Below are 18,275 nucleotides of genomic sequence, written 5' to 3'. Positions count from 1 at the left end.
AACACAGAGATATGTCTCCCCGGTAAGGGCAGTCCTCTCCCCTCGCTCAGACAACCTTCGTTTAGCACTTTTCAATCCCAGTGGCACCAAGAGGTGAAGGCAAGCAGCTGCCTGGTGGATGCAGCTGGTGGAGTCCAGATTCCTGCAGTCTGGAGTGATAAGACACCCTAAAAAAAGAAAAACCGGGAGGCTGGAAGGACTTAATGGATCCACTCAAGGGCAAGGTGGGATCACCAGGAGCCTTTAGAAGGAGAGGGACAGAGCAGATGCATCAGATAGGAGAGAAACAGCCTCCAAATTCATTACCGACTTCCATTAATTGCTGTAGATGAGCGGAAATACCCCTACCTACAAAGCCGCCTGCTAGTGGCGAGGAGCTAAGCCAGGCCTCCTCCATAACACACTCCCGAAGTTTACTGTCAGAGAAATGTCTTTTATTAAATGTAAACAGCATCCCGCCGGAGGTCAGAGCCTTGCCGCTGCTGCGTATCCCAAGGTAATACCACTTTAAGCTCCACATAAACTCTTAAACAGTTTCTATCCTAAAACCAGACCGTAGGTGGTACAGTTTTTTACGATATGTTATAATAGTGCAATAAATCTGTTAGCTTAAAATCGAATCTCCGTGGCCTTTTAGAGAAATCATCATTAAATGCAAGGCCCTGTTAATGATGCCATCCCAGTGAAATTGTTTAATCTGCTAGGGGGGTGAAAGGTCACCAAATGAATTTTTTATAATACATCAACTTGACACGCAATAGGGAAAACTGTAATAGATAAAAGCAAAGGAAAAGGGCACTGTCTTCTTCTGATAGGTCAATAGCAGCCAAGAGAGTCACTCATCCACTTTTCCTTCACTACCGTGCTCCTTTTCCATTTAATATGGACACCCAATTAATACCTCAGCACCATAGACAACCTCATTTTAGGTGAATTATAGCAATTTCTTCCCCCTTCTCCGAAATGAAAGTGATCACAATACATCATAGCATTGTGCGAATTAACGTTAATTGATTCGAGTTACCAAGCATTGATGGGCCACTTCTATAATCTGGTCCTTATTGGGAGCTGGAAGGGATGGAGGGAAGATTAGATTGCATCCTCCGTTGCTTTGACGACGGCGGTCACCTGATGGCTTGTTAGACAGTTGTACGCTTCTATTGCTGGCCCCAGTGGGGTCGTCAGTAAACTGGAGTGATGTCCAAACATCATTACACGCTGCTCCGATATTAAAGCAAAGGGATTAGCACCTTATTGCAAGCAACCTGGATTTGTCATTGTGCTGTCGTTATCCAATTTCCAGATGATAATGTGACTGTGGCCTGCGGGCGCGAGGTCCTACAGCCAAACCAAGGTGTGTGTGTGTGTATACATACACACACACACACGTATACATAGATATACGTGCACACATCCCCACAAAGACCCAGCACCCCGAGCCATTTAACCCTTTGCTGGCCAGACTCCTGCTAACAAAGCATGTGGAAGAATTTTCCTCCCTTTCCCATCCGACGCACAGCAGCAGTCAAGAGCGCGATGCGACGGCGAAGCGGGCTGACCTGGGAGCCGACGCGGCCGTCACTCACTCAAATGTCACGCCAGACAAGCTCTGCTGATAGAGGTGACAGCGCTGACGTTTTAAATACGGCGGAGCGGGGAAAGGATCGGTCCCTCGGAGACACGGCTGGCAGCTCGTCTCTGCTGTGCGCACGTGTCATGTAAATCATCCCTTTCACTGCAGGTCCCGTTAATTGTTAAGGGGGAAAACGGATCCATACGTGACATGAGCAAGGCAGGTTTTGTCTGACAGCACTGGGGTGCTGCTGGGACCAGATCTCTTTCCAGTCCCTAAGAAGGACAATGGGGACACTCCTGGCTCTCCCGCATGTGTCCAAACGTCTATAACTTCTGGGAGTACACTGGGGAATTGGGAAAAGCTTCTCTTCAGCTGGTCCCCTTTATTTTTAATGGAGATTTAATAACACAAACCCCTCCATTTCAAAGACCCACACTGATGTGGGGAATATATGGTAATATAGCCCTCCTTCCTCCCATAGCGACCCACAAAGTCTGCTAGCACTCCCCTTCCTGAGTCCCTTCTACCCTTCATCTTCCTCCTCCTCTGCTCTCTCCTGCACTCCTTTTACCTCTCCTACGTCCTCCTCCCTTCTTCCTGCAGAGGAACCAGTTGGGTTTGGAAGCCCGTTGATGGAGCAAGCTGTGGTTTCCACCATGGTTACCGTGGAGATAATTGCCTGAACCTTGTAATTCACAAGCATCACCTTCGAGTGGGATTGGCAAAATTTAGGTAGGTTTATTATGTGCAGTGGATACTAGCAGAAAAGTAGCTTAAAAACAAGGCTCTCTATAAGAGGGGGAAGGTAGCTTGGGAGATTGGTAGTCAGTGATAGAGCCTTTAACACTTACACTGCCAGAGGGGTCCACTCCAGGAAAGCAGTGGTGAAAAACTACTGTTTTCTGATTTGCGCTGGCAACATGAAGCTCCATGGCTGTTGTCTAGAAGGGTATTTTGGAGATTTGTTTGAAAACTTACAAGGGAAATAGTGGCTTCCCATAAGGATCGTATACAAAGAAGCAGACTACTTTGACTGTTTGGGATTTTTTTTCCCCCAAAGACAGACACTCAGGCTTGGGGAAGACATCACTGTAATTAACAGTAATCTATATTGTGGTGCTACCTTCAACCTGCATGAACAATTCACATACCTACTCTGCAAGGTATACTTTGTGCTTATTTAGGACAGTCCCTGAATGAAAAATGTTTCTGTCTAAGCTGCAATTTAGTTCCTTTACTAACCATGGACAGAGGCCACAATATATCTCCTCAGTTTCCCCACTCTGATTTCAATTTGAAGAAAAATGCTAAAATAGCAGCCTTGGAATCTAACATCTACATAGCCAAAGACCTTGTGTGGCATCATCATCCCTGGTACGACTGTGCCTTCCTGACACCACCAATATACTGACAGTTCAGTTTTGATGCCCATTCAGTTGCTGGATTTTCTGCTAAACATGCCCCCAGAAGAAAAAGAAATAGCAAAAGGCTTTGTGATAAAAAAACTTCACCTCTGGGATCCAGAATGACTTCCCTCAAACTCTTTTCACACACAAGGCTCCATTGCCACCATCTTCCATGCAGAAGATCTGTCTGAGTCTCTGAGTTCTTGATGACCATCTACCTCTTGTTGACAGATCCCGCAACTACTCAATTTCCCAGTTTGAAAAGAATTATTAACTGAGAACAAAATAGTGCAAGTCATCCTGACTCCTTAAGTGCGATATGATCACACAGTTTTATATGACATAACACTGTTTATACATGTATTAGTCTCCACTTTTTATTCTCATGAAATTTCTTATCCCATTGCTCCTACAAATAACCCATTACAGAATCCCACTTCTCTGATTAGAAACCTTCTAGGTTATTCATGTGTACTTTTCCACAGTTTTACTAGACTACTAAATGAGATGTTGATCAAAAATGGACCTCAGCTATTCCCAAAGTATTAAAAAAAAAAGTCAGAATATAGCTTTGGCCATGTGGGAAAAAAAGTTAGGAAAATAGAGTGGGGTTGAATGGGAAGCGGTCTTCTTCCAGTTCTATTGCAAGGTTCTTCCAGTTTGTTCTCTGAGGAGGAACCTTCTTCCGTTTTTAAATGTAAATTAACCTCTTAATACTTTACATCCATTTGTTCCTGTGCTGTCCTTGTCCATTAGTGTCTAGAGCTTCCTCTCTGTCTTCTAACATATTTTCACAGCTAGGCTGGTATCTTCCCTCAGCCTTGCTTTGCCAGGTTAAACAGACCAAACTGTTTACTAAATGATTCTATGATTCTACTCCTTATATCTTAAAATAAACTCCATTTCCATGATCATCCTAAATGTCCTTCCTTGTATCTACTTGAACTGAGTTTGTCTTTTTTGTACATCAAAAAGCAGAGTGACACATGCTACTCAAGAATATGCCCTCTACAGTGTCCCTGCGAATATCTGACTTAAAATTATGTAAGCTTAATTTTAAGGAGATTTTAAACTTACAATTTAAGCTCCTGAGTATCACCTTTTCCGCATCTTCACTTCAGGGGTATGTGGCAGATAAAACCTTGATAGAACCTCAAGTGCTGCAATAGCTGCAGCTCTGAGGTCATGATTTTTAGCATCCTGCCTTTGCCTAGCCACTGGCAGAAAAGTTGGATCCCTACGCAGGAAAAAAGTTGTCATCTCCCTTTTTTAAAACCCTGTGCAATTCCATACAGCAGCCTGCCTGAAACCTGCACAAAGGTTACCAAACCTGAGCACTTTGGGGTTAGGATGTGTCAGAATTAATCTAATTTGGACCTCGAACCCTGCCTGCCTGGGTATATGCCGTGTGACAGAGGGAATTAGTAGTAATTTCTCATTTAGTCCTCTGCATGGGTATTGCTGTCTAAATGAGCAGTTCTTTGATGATTTGCTTCACTTTTATTGCTTGCTGTGAGTCTCAAACACTGTTATCTCCTGCACACACACTGTTTTTCACATGCTACCCCAAACCTAACTCTTAATAAAGAAAGACTAATTTCTGCAAATTTCAGTTTGTAGCAGGTTAAAGGTCCATTAAGAAGGAGCAAAAAGTATCGTGCTGCAGTGTGGGAATATGGACTAAATGGCTTCTGGACGACTGTCCAGCTTTATATTTCTGATTTTCTATAAAGGCACCAGCACAAACACACCCAATATATTCTGTATTGTGCTCTCTCATTCTTTCACTTTTATATTTATACTGATACTAGGCAAACTTTGCAAAACAGAGATTTCTATCTGTAAATACATTGCAATATGCATTAATACACAGGCATTCACAGAAAGATAAAACTATGTGATAATCATCTCTCTGATTCTCCAGCTGTGCAAGACTATAGCAGTCGATAGCAATCACCTCTGTCTTTCCTTGACAAACCAATGAGCCGTGCTTGAAGTGACCCTAACAAAGGAGTTAAATTAAAATCACGTAAAAAAGCATTTCAAATCATAACGGACAAGTCATTTTTTTAAGGGCAATGTGACATACAGACTGACTGCCTATCTACCCCACCACAGCAAGGTTTCCAAGGCTCCCTTCAGCCTCACTGTCCTGGGCTGCAAAGACGAACACCCAGTCTCTGCTGATCAAAGATCTTTTTGTTGTTGTCTTGATGCAAAAGGAGCCACTAGTCTGAAACCGCAGGGAGACTGGCCCGGCAGGAGTGCAGGTTCTGCGTATATCTGACAGCCTGATTGGATTTTGCACGACTCAGGGGTGAAAATATTTCTCTTTTCCTTCCACAGAAAAATACACTGGAATACTTAGCCTGACTTGTAATCCCAGCCCCATTATCCTTGCCTGTGCTAGCATGTACTGCCTAAAGAGAGAGAGATAGACAGTGGGGATACTACATGTCCCAACAGGAAAACCCTGATTTCATTTCACAAGTTATCTGTGGCCTTATTGCATCAGAAATGTCAGCCATGAGTAATTCCAGAAAAGCTATGACTGATGGGGAGCAATAAATAACACTGCAGAGGAGCCCAAGCAGCTAAGGGTGGATGAGCTCTGAGCTGGTCCTATGATCCGGTGATGTTAGTATTCTCTTCGGTATACATCCCCAGGTCTTCCCCTACCGAGATGCTGCATCTGTGGCTTTCAGCTAGCACTGCTCTCCTCCCTGTAATAAAACAGCCTCTCCTCATCCTTGCCGCTCGGAGAGGTTTCACAGAGCATCCACAGATGTGGAGACAAACCCCAGCTGGGAGAGCAGTCCTCAGTGTGGAGAAGACATCATTTCTGCTTGAGAAAAGGCAGCCACAAGGTTTCTCCCCCAGCACACAGAAAAGGGTGGTCCTCTCTTTTAGGTGATCTCTGCTTCCCCCTCCGTGATGTTACACTAATGCATTCAGGAACCTATAGGCATTTAATAGGGTTCTGGTGAACTTCTTTAAAAAATCTGTACCTTGTTTCTTTCCCACAGCGTAGCTATTGTTGCTCCTCTTGTTCTGATCACCAATAATGGACACACCGACTGAGGGGTCTCATACCTGTCACACTCTGCAGGCTATGGCATACCTTGGTATGGCGGAAAGACAGGATAACATTTCCTATCACAGGCTGTAAAGCTTCCTACAACATTTCTTTGCTGTCACATTTTGTAGTATCCTACATCGTAACACAAATACCCCCACTGACAATAGTGATGTTAGTTCTGCTAATAAAAAATATTGTATATCTTTGGAGTTTGGCCCTGATTTAAGATTTGATCTTGCAAATAATAATTTCCCACTGTGCTTAACGTATACTACTACTTAAAAAAAAAAAACCCAAAAAAACCCCCTACCTCAAAACCAACAAACCAAAACCAAACCAAACCAAAGATTCCTGTGGTCACAGACCAGTGTCCTTACTGTGAGTGCTTCACTACCATAAGCCACACAGTGCCTAGTAGAAAAGTTAAGTGTGTGAATAGTAGTTTGTATCACTAGCAGCCAACAGACATCAGGATGGTACAGAGGTCAGTGGTAAATGTTAGAGGATATGGTATTAATTAGAGAAAGTAAGTCTTAGACAAATCCAATTTCTTTCTTGCATAGATGGAATATGCTCATACTTGGGTAAGGCTCAGTAGCGCACAACATAAAAACTAATATTATGCAATATCAAGAGAATACACAATAAGGTTGCCAAACATCAAATCCCATGTCCCCTATTAAAAACAGATGGGATATTACCTTTTTCATATTTCCCATATGCTTTTATACAGATTCAGGATCTGAGGCTGAAATACACTGCTGTCTGCTCCCTTCCCAGCCCTGTATCTCACAGCCTTTTCTGCAGATAAGGGCTGCCATCTGGGACATGCAAATAGTGGCTGCGAGAGGCTGAAAAGAGAAAGATGGGGACACAGAAAGGAGGGACAGAAAGGGCTGATTGTTGCTGTGGAGAAGAGGAAGAAAAATGACCTTCGAAAACTGAGTCTTGGTACAGAATATAAATAAAAAATTAGTATGTACAAAACTAACCAAGAACTAGGTAACTGAGAGAGCTCAAAAGGTAGCTCCTGTTGGGAAATTATTATAAAGTGAAGGAGTGTCCTGTGTTGTTGTGTCAAAATCAGCCACAGGCCTGATGCTATATCTGCATCGAGAAACAAATATAAAGCCGCTCCTGATAAAATGCACGGAAGGATGGGTGGACTGATAAATTACAGAGAGAAAAGCCAAACATGGGCACCTAGATCATGGGGTGTGTAGGATCTGGGCAAACACAGTGGATTGGGCCCTGGAAAGCTAGAACTGAAAAGGAATTGGAGAATACAGTGAGCAAACGGATGACCATGAGCTGTCCTATTTCTGAGGAAAAATGTGCTAATGGGATCATCGAGTTCTGCCAGTAGAAAATGGGATTTAATACCACTTTTGCACATGGCACTGATATCATAGAATACCAGGTTAGAAGGGACCTCAAGGCTCAACTGATCCAACCTTTCTTTGCAAAAGCACAGTCTAGACAAGGTGTCCCAGCACCCTGTCCAGCCGAATCTTAAAAGTGTCCAATGTTGGGGAATCTACCATAAAGGAAAACTGCTGGCTTTTCAGACATGTACACTTCAAACAGGATTCAGAAAACAGAGACAGAGGAGGAAAGAAACACTCACAGGAACCCAAACTTTTCAATTTATTAAAAAGCAGACAGCTAAGTGATTTGATTACTCTGGAGGTATCTGGAGGAGGAGGAAGAGTCAATGCCCAGAAACTTGCTGATGTAACCGTGAAGGAAAGAACAAGAAACTCTCATGGGAAGCTGGAGAGAAAGGCTAACAAGAGAAAGTGGGCAAGTACTTGTGACAAAAAAACCAGGGATAGCATCCAACATCTAGGCACACATGCAGGTAGTATTGGATGTGTCCAGCTCTTGTATCTTCAAGACCAGGTGGTTTTCTAGAACTTTAGCCAAAAAGAAAGGTCAATGCTGAGCTATCAAAGTGAACAGCAGTGGCTTGTATCATGCAGGAGATTGAAGTATAAGATTAAACAGTCTTTTCTGGCCTTAAATTTTAAAAGTACAGGAATCAAGGTTTAGACCTGCATGCAGTTAAGGTAGCAACTCATCTTTAATAACACATCTCTGGTGTTACATCAATTTATAACATTCATAGATTAAATTGTTTAAAAGTTAAGAGCTATTATAGTCTGAACTTCTTTAGAAACATTGACTTTACCCAATACTTTATAGTTTCAAGGCAGACTTCCAGGAACTCTGTCCTGGTTTAAAGCATGATGGACATATCTGCACTACAGAGATTCATGAGCACCAAGAGCATAACATGGTAATTCACACTCAGGAGTCCAGCTAGTACTTGGGCATAGCTCTGTCATGGAAACTTTATAACGTGTTTCAACATGTTTAGTCATATTTCAATCAATGAAGAACTTACTCCCTGTCTTAATAAGCAGATCAAGTGGTTAAATTGCCTCACTACACTTAAATCAGTATCTGCTGATACTGCCTCTGATACTTACCTATTGTTAGCTTCTGCTGGAACCAGTAAGGCAGACTGAGTCACCATTAAGGTTTCAATCGGCAAGCCAAGGCCGCTCTGAAGGTCTCCAGTCTGATGAGTGTTGATAATTGTTCTGGCCAAACTCTTTAAGCTGTCACTTGTCAGCTCCTTTCTTGGTTGACTTGGTGGATCACTAAGTTCAATGATGAGCACTCTGGATGGACCAGCCATGTCAGATGGCTGCAGAGCTCTGGTGCTCACTGGTCTTCTTCCCACTTTCTGTGAGCCATACCTGCTGTGAAAGGCTGTGCAAAATGTCATGTTAGGGCAGTGATATTTCTTTTTGCTAGCATTGGCTGAGATTACTTTCAACATGCTTTCACCTCCCAGCACGTGATGGACTACTCTGACTTGGTCGTGACCAACCTTCAAGAAATCAGCTAATCGACGTATTATACTTGCCTCACCCTCTTTCCCAACAGCCTCAGTTACAGTGAAAGCCACAAGAAGGGAAAGGCCAGCAACTATTTCTACGGGTTCCTTCTCATGGAGGAGAACATAGAGAAGATTGTCCTCAAAGCTAAAGTAATTGGCTCCTGCCCCTTCATTCAGTGAAAAAGACGATGGGGTGGGAGAGACGTATTTCCCTTGAATGAAAACACGAAGGCTGAGCGGTTCGTTGTAGAATATAGCTAGGGGCAGTCTGGTTGTGTTCTGGCCACTGAGGAGGTAGAGTCTGAAAGAGTGAGGTGCTAGGTCTGGGAAGCAAACCGTAGTGAGTTTGGTGGATGGCAACACAGAAAAGAAAGTAGAACGATGCTCTTCAGGATAACACGATGTGTGCGAAGTCACATCACTGAAGGTATCCATGAAGCTGCCAGTCATTGCTACAACTGGAAACAGTCTCTGGCTGACCATACTGGCGTCCAAGTTTTCTAGGATGACAAGTGCATGATCTGACTGTTTGCAGAAGTAGCCTTGTACGGAGGGCTTGAAGGTGCACTTGCTGTCATCTCTGTAAATTCCTGGAAGAGAATAGAGGGAGATGAGCAAAGAAAAAAAAAATTAATTGTTTCAGACATCATGTCAACATTTGGTGGTATAGCTGCTTATTTTCCCATTCAGTACTCAAGTCATTCTTGTTGGTGCTAAAATTTTACACATTTTTAAGAGAAGCCTGGACACTAATGGATATTAAATAGGTAGAAACCGCACCTACCTCAAGATGTCCTTGAGCTGAAAATGGTTGAAGATTGCTAACAAATGACAGAGAAGCATCATATACACTTACCTTGTTCTTTCTAGATATCAAATTATGGTCACTGTTGAAAAAGCAAGCACGCTAGATGAACCTTTGGTCTGACCCAGCACTATGTCCCTATGTCCTTGTGTCTTTTACATTCTCCTGGTTCTAAGCCTGTATAAGGGTAACAAACCAGGGCGTGACTGCAATTCTTTGGAAATATAATTTAAGTCTACAGAAAGCCATCTCACCCCACTCACAAGGATTATATCTCAAACAAAAAACTAGAAAGGACCAGAACGTCATTAATGTACTCCAGCAGCGAACCACCTCACCGAGTCTTAGAGCTAAAAGAAAGCACCAGATTCAGAAATCTACAAATAGCAGAGACCCTTACATGGTCTCTGAGTGCCTAAGCTCCCATTGCAGTCAGCGGAGAGCTGGAGTTTAAATCATTTGCCCACAGGCAGGCATCTAGTATCATGTGGGATGCCCTGAGGTATCTAAGACATGTGACACAGGGTCTACAGAAGACCTTTGCCCTTCAAGGGTGGCAGCTGGAGGCCTGGTGGGACACCCCACAGCACCTGAAATTATGCTAGACACACATTTATGGTAATCAAAACACCCCCAATTCCCCAGTCATCAATATAGATAAAGCAGTTTAGAAAGCAATGAAGTTCACCCTAAAATACCTCTGTTTTGTCAGCTGGATCACCCTTTACCATCCTCTAACTTTACTGACCAGAGGTAGGATCCTGTCACTTAAACACAAATACATAATGTTGCCTGGACTTCTTTGGGTAGCTAAAACACCTATAGATATAACACATGATCCATGGGAGTGCAAAAGCCACTTTAGATGACACTTTAGGTATTCTTTCACTGAATATAACAGGAGCTAAGACACTTCCACGTATGGCAGAATTTGCCACCAAATCCCATCCCAAGTGTCTGTGGAGACGAGTCACGAGGATCCTTTTATGGAAGGCTCTATACAGTCCTCTGAGTTAGGGTATGCTGCGTCTGACCAAATATAGGTCTCTGCTTTAAGATGAGAGAAATCGTGCCTCAGGCTGTAATGATGAGATCATCACTGATTATAAAGAGAGAATAAAAGTAAATGAGTTCAGATATGGGCACCAAAACCATAAACATTTCTGCCTGGAGCATCTTAGGAAAAGATGTGTGTTTCTGTTTTTCCTTCCTCTCTTCAAAATAAAATCAAAGGAGGAATTTGCTGCTGTAGCCAGCTATAATCCTCCTTCCCTCACCAAGCCTGCTCCTTCCCTAGTTAGCTGTGCTCATGAATGAATGTGTTTTAGGCAAAATATGGCCAATGTCTAAATTAAGTCTGCGCTCCTTGTTCAGCAGCTTTGGGGATGTGCATGGAGATCAGCAGTGCCTGGCGCTAATGATGAAAAGAAAGGGACAGCAATATCCTTGAGAGTCACAAACTTTTGGATGAATAAAAGGGCATTCCCCTTATCAAGGAAACATTATGTGAAACTCACTGCTAGAAGAAAATAACAGAGTCCTGGGAAAGAAACAAACTATAAGAAGTCATTCTGGGCTCTGCTTATAGTTAGATCTTGATGCCTGGATCCTGTGGACACTTACCTATTATTTATTTCAAGGGGATTCCTCATGTGCAGACCGTGATCTGTGAGCGTTTCCCAGAATGAGCTCTCGCTCTGCACATCACCGAGGAAAGCAATGAAATTACATAAATATCAAGCTCTGTTCAGGGACGATGTCCAAGTGAGATAGGATCTGTGCGAAAGCCCCTATTTTTAGACACCGGCTTACCATTTTCTTTCCCTTTTTCTCGCCTTTCCTTTTTTTTTTTTTTTTTTTTTTTTTTGCTTTATCAGTGTAAGTGTTTTGCTAACGGCGTGTGCTGGGGGCAAAGGGAGAGAGAGAGACAACTCCATTCAGAAGCAGAAGTGGAAATGCCGCACTCGGAGACATTCGGTGTTGTCCTGGAGTGCTGGGAGGATGCACCCTGCAGCAGGCAGCCAGCCCACAGAGGCTGACAGAGCTCATCGTCTGCTCTCCCGGAAACCTCCCATCTTCCCCCGGTGACATTTCTCTTGTCTACAAATGGGATTTGCTGATATTTTGTGATTTCCCAGGACTTTCCTATGCCCTGCCTGCCTTGCAAAGTGGGTTTGCTTCGTTTCCTGCACACGCGCACCCCCCCACGCATGCACACACATCGTTGCTTGTCTCCTTCCAAATGGCCTTATCTGCCAGTCACAATTTCTGCAGCCTGCAATTTCGATCACTTTTAAATGAAACCCATGCTGGCCTTAGTAATCATAATGTCATTTACAATTTACCACAAAACACGTTTATTCAGTTAGTAGCACATTGGAGAAAGAGAACTCCATATGAACTCGCCGCTGAAGCCCTAATCTGATTATTTCCTCATGAAAATCCAAGCAGGGGTGCTTGTAAGAGGGGTCTGAGAGGAGAAGGAAAAAGTGAGTCCTGGCCACAGCTGACTCTCATAATCAATGCGAATAGATAAGTGACGCGGCGTGTCAGGGCCAGCAGCTAATCTGCCCCAGGGCTTTCCTCTAAAAAAGGCCAGAGTGGACAGGACTTAATAAATACTGAGTGACCACTGAATATTGAGCTGACATGTGCTATTTACATTGCCGATGAACAATAACAGTGATAAATTCCAGAAGCATCCCCCTGCGATGGGTAAAATTCGATTAAACAGGTTATAGTTGTATATCCGTGTGTGTTTGCACACACACGTGTGTGAGAGGGAGAAAAAAAATGGGGGGAAAAAAGAAAGAGAAACCTGCCATGTGTGAGTCAGCCAGAGACCTTACAAATGGAAGACGGAAAAGATGTTCTTATCTGTAGCGATGTGTGCACGGGTGAGGCTGAATGTCACACCAGGAGCTCCATGCACCCAAGCAGAAGAAGAAGACGTGTGTGCGTTGGGTGCAGGCACAGGCAGGTGTGTGTGTCCTGCTCAGTGCAAGAAAGAGGGAGAAATAATATGTGGAGAGTGCGTGTGTTCACCCTCTGCAGCTATTTCCTCAGCTTCCGAGACTAGACTTTGCTTTCTGCAGATTCCCCTATCGTCAAGTCAAGTTTATTATTTAATTATATACATGCACGCACGCACATAGACACACAAACATATATATCTATATGAGATTTTAGCACTCAGGTTGCTTCTAGGGCTCCTGACAAATATTAACTTTGTGTCAATATTTGCCCTTCCTGTCGTGAAATGAGGATTTTCCACCTCATTTCACATTTGAAAAGAAAAATGCGCCAAGGGGGTCCTCTTTGCTTAGGAAAAAAACCACCACCACCACCACCATCTCATATCCTTTATTTAGAAAAATGGAGCAGGAGGTAAGGAGGGAAGAGTATTTTTAAAATAGATGTTTTGACTTAAAGGCACATAGAGTCCTGTGCAAGTCTCCTGCCTTTACCCTAGTTCACCAACGCCAAATAAATAAAATAAAATAAATTCTACTTTTAAAATTGAATGAAATACATCAGCATTAATGATTTTCCCCTTCAGGTTAACACCACCATTTCCTTCAATAATTTTTACCCATTTCATGATAGATTTCACAATTCACGTTACAAGGAAATATATATTGTCTTTTTTTTGACAAAAACAAAAGGCAATGTCAGTTTTTTATCAAAATAAAATAAATCTCCCGCAATTTTCTTTCCATCTGACTGGATTTGGCCGTCAGTTATTTCTAATTTAACTACAATTATAGTTACAAAAATATAAAAGCGAGTAGGGGAGGAAGGGGGAGGGGAGAGATAAATGGGACACTGTTTAGAAATTGCGATTCATTGGCCTTGGGCTGGCCAGCACGTATCTTTGCTGAGGGGGAAATATTCATCAGCATTAACTGTTCCTTTTGACCTGCTGACATTCAAATGTGAAATAAAGAAAAAGGGCCCAGCAGTAGGACCTTAGAAATCTAGCAAAGGTAAATTATTCTGAGGTCAGTCGTTTTTTCTATACAAAAGGTTCTCTACATTTCTCAAGTTCAGATGGTCCCCGTAAATAATCTTGACCCTGATTCTCCTGTCTAATCCCTGGCACAGGGTCCTCATGCCTACGCACTCGTCCTTTGAAAGCAATGGCTCTGCAGCTGCTGATCTTGTAAATCTTCATGTAGGTAAGTGAAAACAAGCCCATCAGCTTCAGCGGATGCTGAAACAAGGCATCCCCCATCGTTTTTAGAAATCCCACTGACTGTAAATTAGGGATATCACTCCATTGAGTTTAGCAGCATTCCCATGGGGGATAAACACACAGATACGCAACGCCAAGTAACTTATTTGGGGTGGGTTTCTCGCAAGGTGTGTGTTGGGAATACGTGCGTAGGAATGCATGGTGGCATGTGTGCTTGCTTGTGTATTTGTGTACGTACATGCATGAGATATACACATAAATATATACTCAAAGCAGGGATCGTGTAAATAAAAATGGAGTGATTGCTTTAGGCTGTTAATTCTTTCTTTTAAAGAAAATTATTTTAGAAGGAAATGAATCTCGTAATATCACACTGTGGGGGTTTTTATGCTTTCCTGTTTATCGTTCCTCCATAAAAAACTTTGAACCCCCTGGCCAATTTCAGTCACATTTGTGGACTCAAAGATACTATGTTCCTACAAGATTTGTAAAAGTAGGTGCCCAAGTAGAGAAAAGACAGTTATTAGTGCTTCCACTGAAAGAAGGTCTGTGGTATAAGCTTATTCTTATTATGCATCACAGGATCTGCATTGACCCTTCCCTTTCACATACAAATCCATCGAAAAAAGGTGTCGTATATGAAATATTTGTTCTTGCATTCATTGTTTGCATGCATTGATATGGCCACACACACTGCTAGTATTTATTCACTGTGAAATCAAGCATTATTTGCATCTTTCATATGGTTACATATTTTTATGCTAGCACCAACCCTTCAGAGCTCCCCCATGCCTAAGAGGTAAGGCACATATGTTATAAACGATAGTATATCTTTCCAAGTTATGAACAAAAAATTGCAGTTTTCCAGTTCCCAGAGACTGTAGCAATAACTCATTCTTGACCTTAAAGCATAAGTGCACAAGTAAAGTCTTAACAAGAGAGACCAGAAGCCCACTGAGGCCAGGATGCTCTCCAACAACGATCAAAAAGTATGGGAACAAAGCACGCATATAGCAATGTTCACCCAAAATGCTCCTCAAGCTTTCAGTGATTTACAGGTCAGGAACTTCTTGAGTCAGAGAGATCATCTTTGGTCTTTGAGAGAAAATATCAAATCTGTCTCGCAAAACTGCAAAGAGCTAGAGAGGAGAATAACATAGCCAGGAGAATGTATCTTGAGCCCTCTCAAAGGAGGGCTTAGACAGCAAAGGGGTGGAAATAATGGCTTTTTGTACAGCAGCTAGCAAAATAGGACCCAGGGCCCTAACTGGAGCTTTTAGATGCTCTCATGAAGCAGATAATACAAACAAAACTATTCCCACAAAGCTCTTGAAGTCATTAAGCATCATTCAAAGAGCCAATAGCTGGGTGTGACAAGGATCTTGTCTCCCACAAAAGATGATTAAAAGAGACAAATGCAAAGAGAAACAGCTTTTGGTCCAAATTATTTCACCTTTGAAAAAACACGCTCTTCTGCAAGTATCAATTTGTTTCTCACGTCACTACCAAAGCTTTTCCCATTATGTTTCCCCTTAAGATAATCCTGGTTTCCTTTAGGCGTATTTAAAGCCCAGGAAGATTTTTCTCTCCTCCTGACCAGCAACCCCACCGACCGAAGCTTTAATGACACTGATACCCGGGGCTCAACATAAAGGCAAAGGGCAGCAAATGGCAGAGCCTTTGCCGACGCGGTTCTAGTCACCGTCTCTCTGGCCAAGGAATGATAAAACTACCACCACCCCCCGAAAGCAGAACGGCAATTTCATCGGATGCCAGACCTAAAAATGAATGTGGCCGTGCCATGCACTGCTCTGAGCCATGGATATAATGAGTTTTGAATGGGAAGTCCCGGACACAATAAATCTGTGCCATATGTGACCATTTCCTGTGTCAGTTCCTTTCTCATAACCAGGGGAGGCTTCACCCTCCCCCTCACTTTCCCTTTCATGACCCCACACCAGGGCTCTGAAATCTTTCAGGGTTGCTTATGGGCCCCAGGCCTTTCCACAGCGGTTGCATAAATAAATGAGTTTGACAGCAAACATCATAACGGTTAGCGGTAATGTGTGCTCCACACAAGTGCTTGTGCTACTCACTGGAGAAATGGGGGAGGAAAGAGCTTGTTTTGTTACCGCAAACAAAAGTATGTTCTCTGACAAGTGGTGAAAGAATTAGTCAAATAAACTTGAACTCTATTAAGACCATCGCTGCCAGGTTTTGCTACGGACGGGAAGGTTCTCAGCTTCTCTTTCCCTCCTTGGCCTGCAGTCACTGCAAAGACAAATCATCCTTTTCTTCTGCAAAAATAAAGTTAGGGGATAAAATGAACTGCCTCAAAATAAAATTTACAGGGAACTCCACTTTACTATTATTATTATCATTTCTTCCCAATGAGAACAGTTCTTTGGTCCTGGGAACAGACTCACAAAGAGACAGAATGATTTTCCATTAGAAGTGGGACAGAAGGAAAACGCCAAATACCTGCAGATTTTGGAATTATTGGCATTAGAATTAAGCTTAAAAATGAAAATTATTTTTGTAAGACATAGGTGAAGGAGAGGAGAGAACAGAGCTCAGCATTTGCCCTAAAATTGTTTTCCCTTTTTTTGTTCAGTAACAAATCAAACGTTTTGACTAAATAAGCAAAATTTTACTAAGTTTTCAGCTTTACCTGAGAAATTATAAATATTTTGGACCAGGTAAAATTTTTCTGTAAAACTATTTTACTGAAAAGCCTTTTTTTGCCCCAGATATACCATTTAAACAAACATATTACAAATATCCCAAGTTCAGCCCAGAAAGACTGCAGACATTTCAATTAGTATATTAAAGAGTATAATTAGTTTATAGAAGCTTCATAGGAAGCTTCCGTCATAGCAAGGAAGGTAAATTGGTTTCTCATGTTCAGTGCATAGAGAACAAAAAAAAGTATTAATATTTTAACCAGGGAGATTTAGGTTAGAAATTAGAAAAACATCTTTCTAGTTTAAAAAAAAAACACAACACAAAACAAAACAGCAAAGCCTTGAAACCAAACGATTAGGAACCTGGTGGAACTAACACAACTAAAGAGTTTTTTTAGCATGTTCTATTAATTTCTTTTGGGAGCCCTATAATTATAGATATCACTTCAGAGTAAATGGATGGGTGAGGTGACTTCCTGAGCTCTCTGCCCATCCTGCCCAATGCCTCTAATATCTTTTTATCAGCAGCCTTGTCTTCATTTTCATTCTTTCTTTGCCCAGGTAAGTTATAAAAAAAATGTTAAAATCTTACTCGTACCTGCCTTGGCTGAAGGCGCAGTCCTAGAGCCTGTGCTCATGACAGAAAGGTTCGCAAGCCCAAGAGTCTCTGTGACATTATTAGGGCGATTTTTAGCAATATTAGTCCTGTATGGGCTATGGAGCTGAATCTTAAAGCAGAAGGATTTCATTATAGGTACAGACAGCTATATTATGCCATGGCATATTTATGACAATGAACAGTAATGGGAGGCAAGTATTTTAAGCCTTAGAAGTCGAAATTAATCTGAAAGCATAGCACAGAATCTGAACACCTATGAAAACATATTGAAGAGCTAAAATTTGAGATACAAAGGCTAGAGTCATTATCTGAGCACATAGAATGGGATTCATCACATTAATTTTAGCTGCCTAAATGTTAAGCATCTAGTCTAAGCTAATTGTCTAGTCTAAGCTTTTCATCTAGACAATAATCACTAGAGAGAGAGAGAGGAGAGACTTACGAGGGTCATTCATTCCTGCTGTCCCTCGGATGGATTGTAGCACTTCTGGAGGTATCTGTCTCTACTGGCTATATGGGAAACCTAGACAGCTACTTTGGACTGAAGGCCTGTATTTGGACAGCTGAAGTTAGGTGAAATGAACCCAACTCCTAATGATGTAGATAACGAGACTTGCAGAACAGCAAGGGTAATAGATGTTCCTATTCTGAAATAAGTGGGAAATGATAGCTCTGTACACACGTCTAAAGTAATCGTCTTCTCCAGTTATGAACAAGGGGAAAGACAGAAAGAAGGGAGATGAAGGCACTACCACGTTAATCTAGAAAATAAGAAAGTCCCCCAATGCCTGACAGATCTAAACAGGCTGCAAACAAATTTTTCAGAAATACGCTGAAAAAGATCAAACTCTGCATTTGGCTTTTGTAGCTACGATAGATCCACATACTCCCACCTGTGCCTGGTGCAGTCACCCTGCAGACCACGGCTTGCTCCGCTCACATCATAGAAAACAGAGTGGGCACTGAGCAAAATGCCTTGGAAACCACAGAAATAGAGAATTTA

General features: G+C 42.3%; 1 protein-coding gene across 1 annotated transcript in view; it reads right to left on the bottom strand.

Annotated features, from left to right (window-relative positions):
* Positions 1-18,275, bottom strand: part of PKHD1 (PKHD1 ciliary IPT domain containing fibrocystin/polyductin) — a 261,269-nt gene that overhangs the window by 21,078 nt on the left and 221,916 nt on the right. The window contains exon 59 of the mRNA XM_069805584.1: positions 8,554-9,559. Coding sequence (XP_069661685.1) covers positions 8,554-9,559 — 1,006 coding nt within the window. The remainder of the gene's footprint in view (positions 1-8,553; positions 9,560-18,275) is intronic.

Source organism: Haliaeetus albicilla, chromosome 18 (assembly GCF_947461875.1).
Source record: "Haliaeetus albicilla chromosome 18, bHalAlb1.1, whole genome shotgun sequence".
Classification (NCBI taxonomy): Eukaryota; Metazoa; Chordata; class Aves; order Accipitriformes; family Accipitridae; genus Haliaeetus; species Haliaeetus albicilla.
The sequence above is the reverse complement of the archived record's forward strand: the minus strand, read 5'-3'. Positions and strand labels throughout refer to the sequence as shown.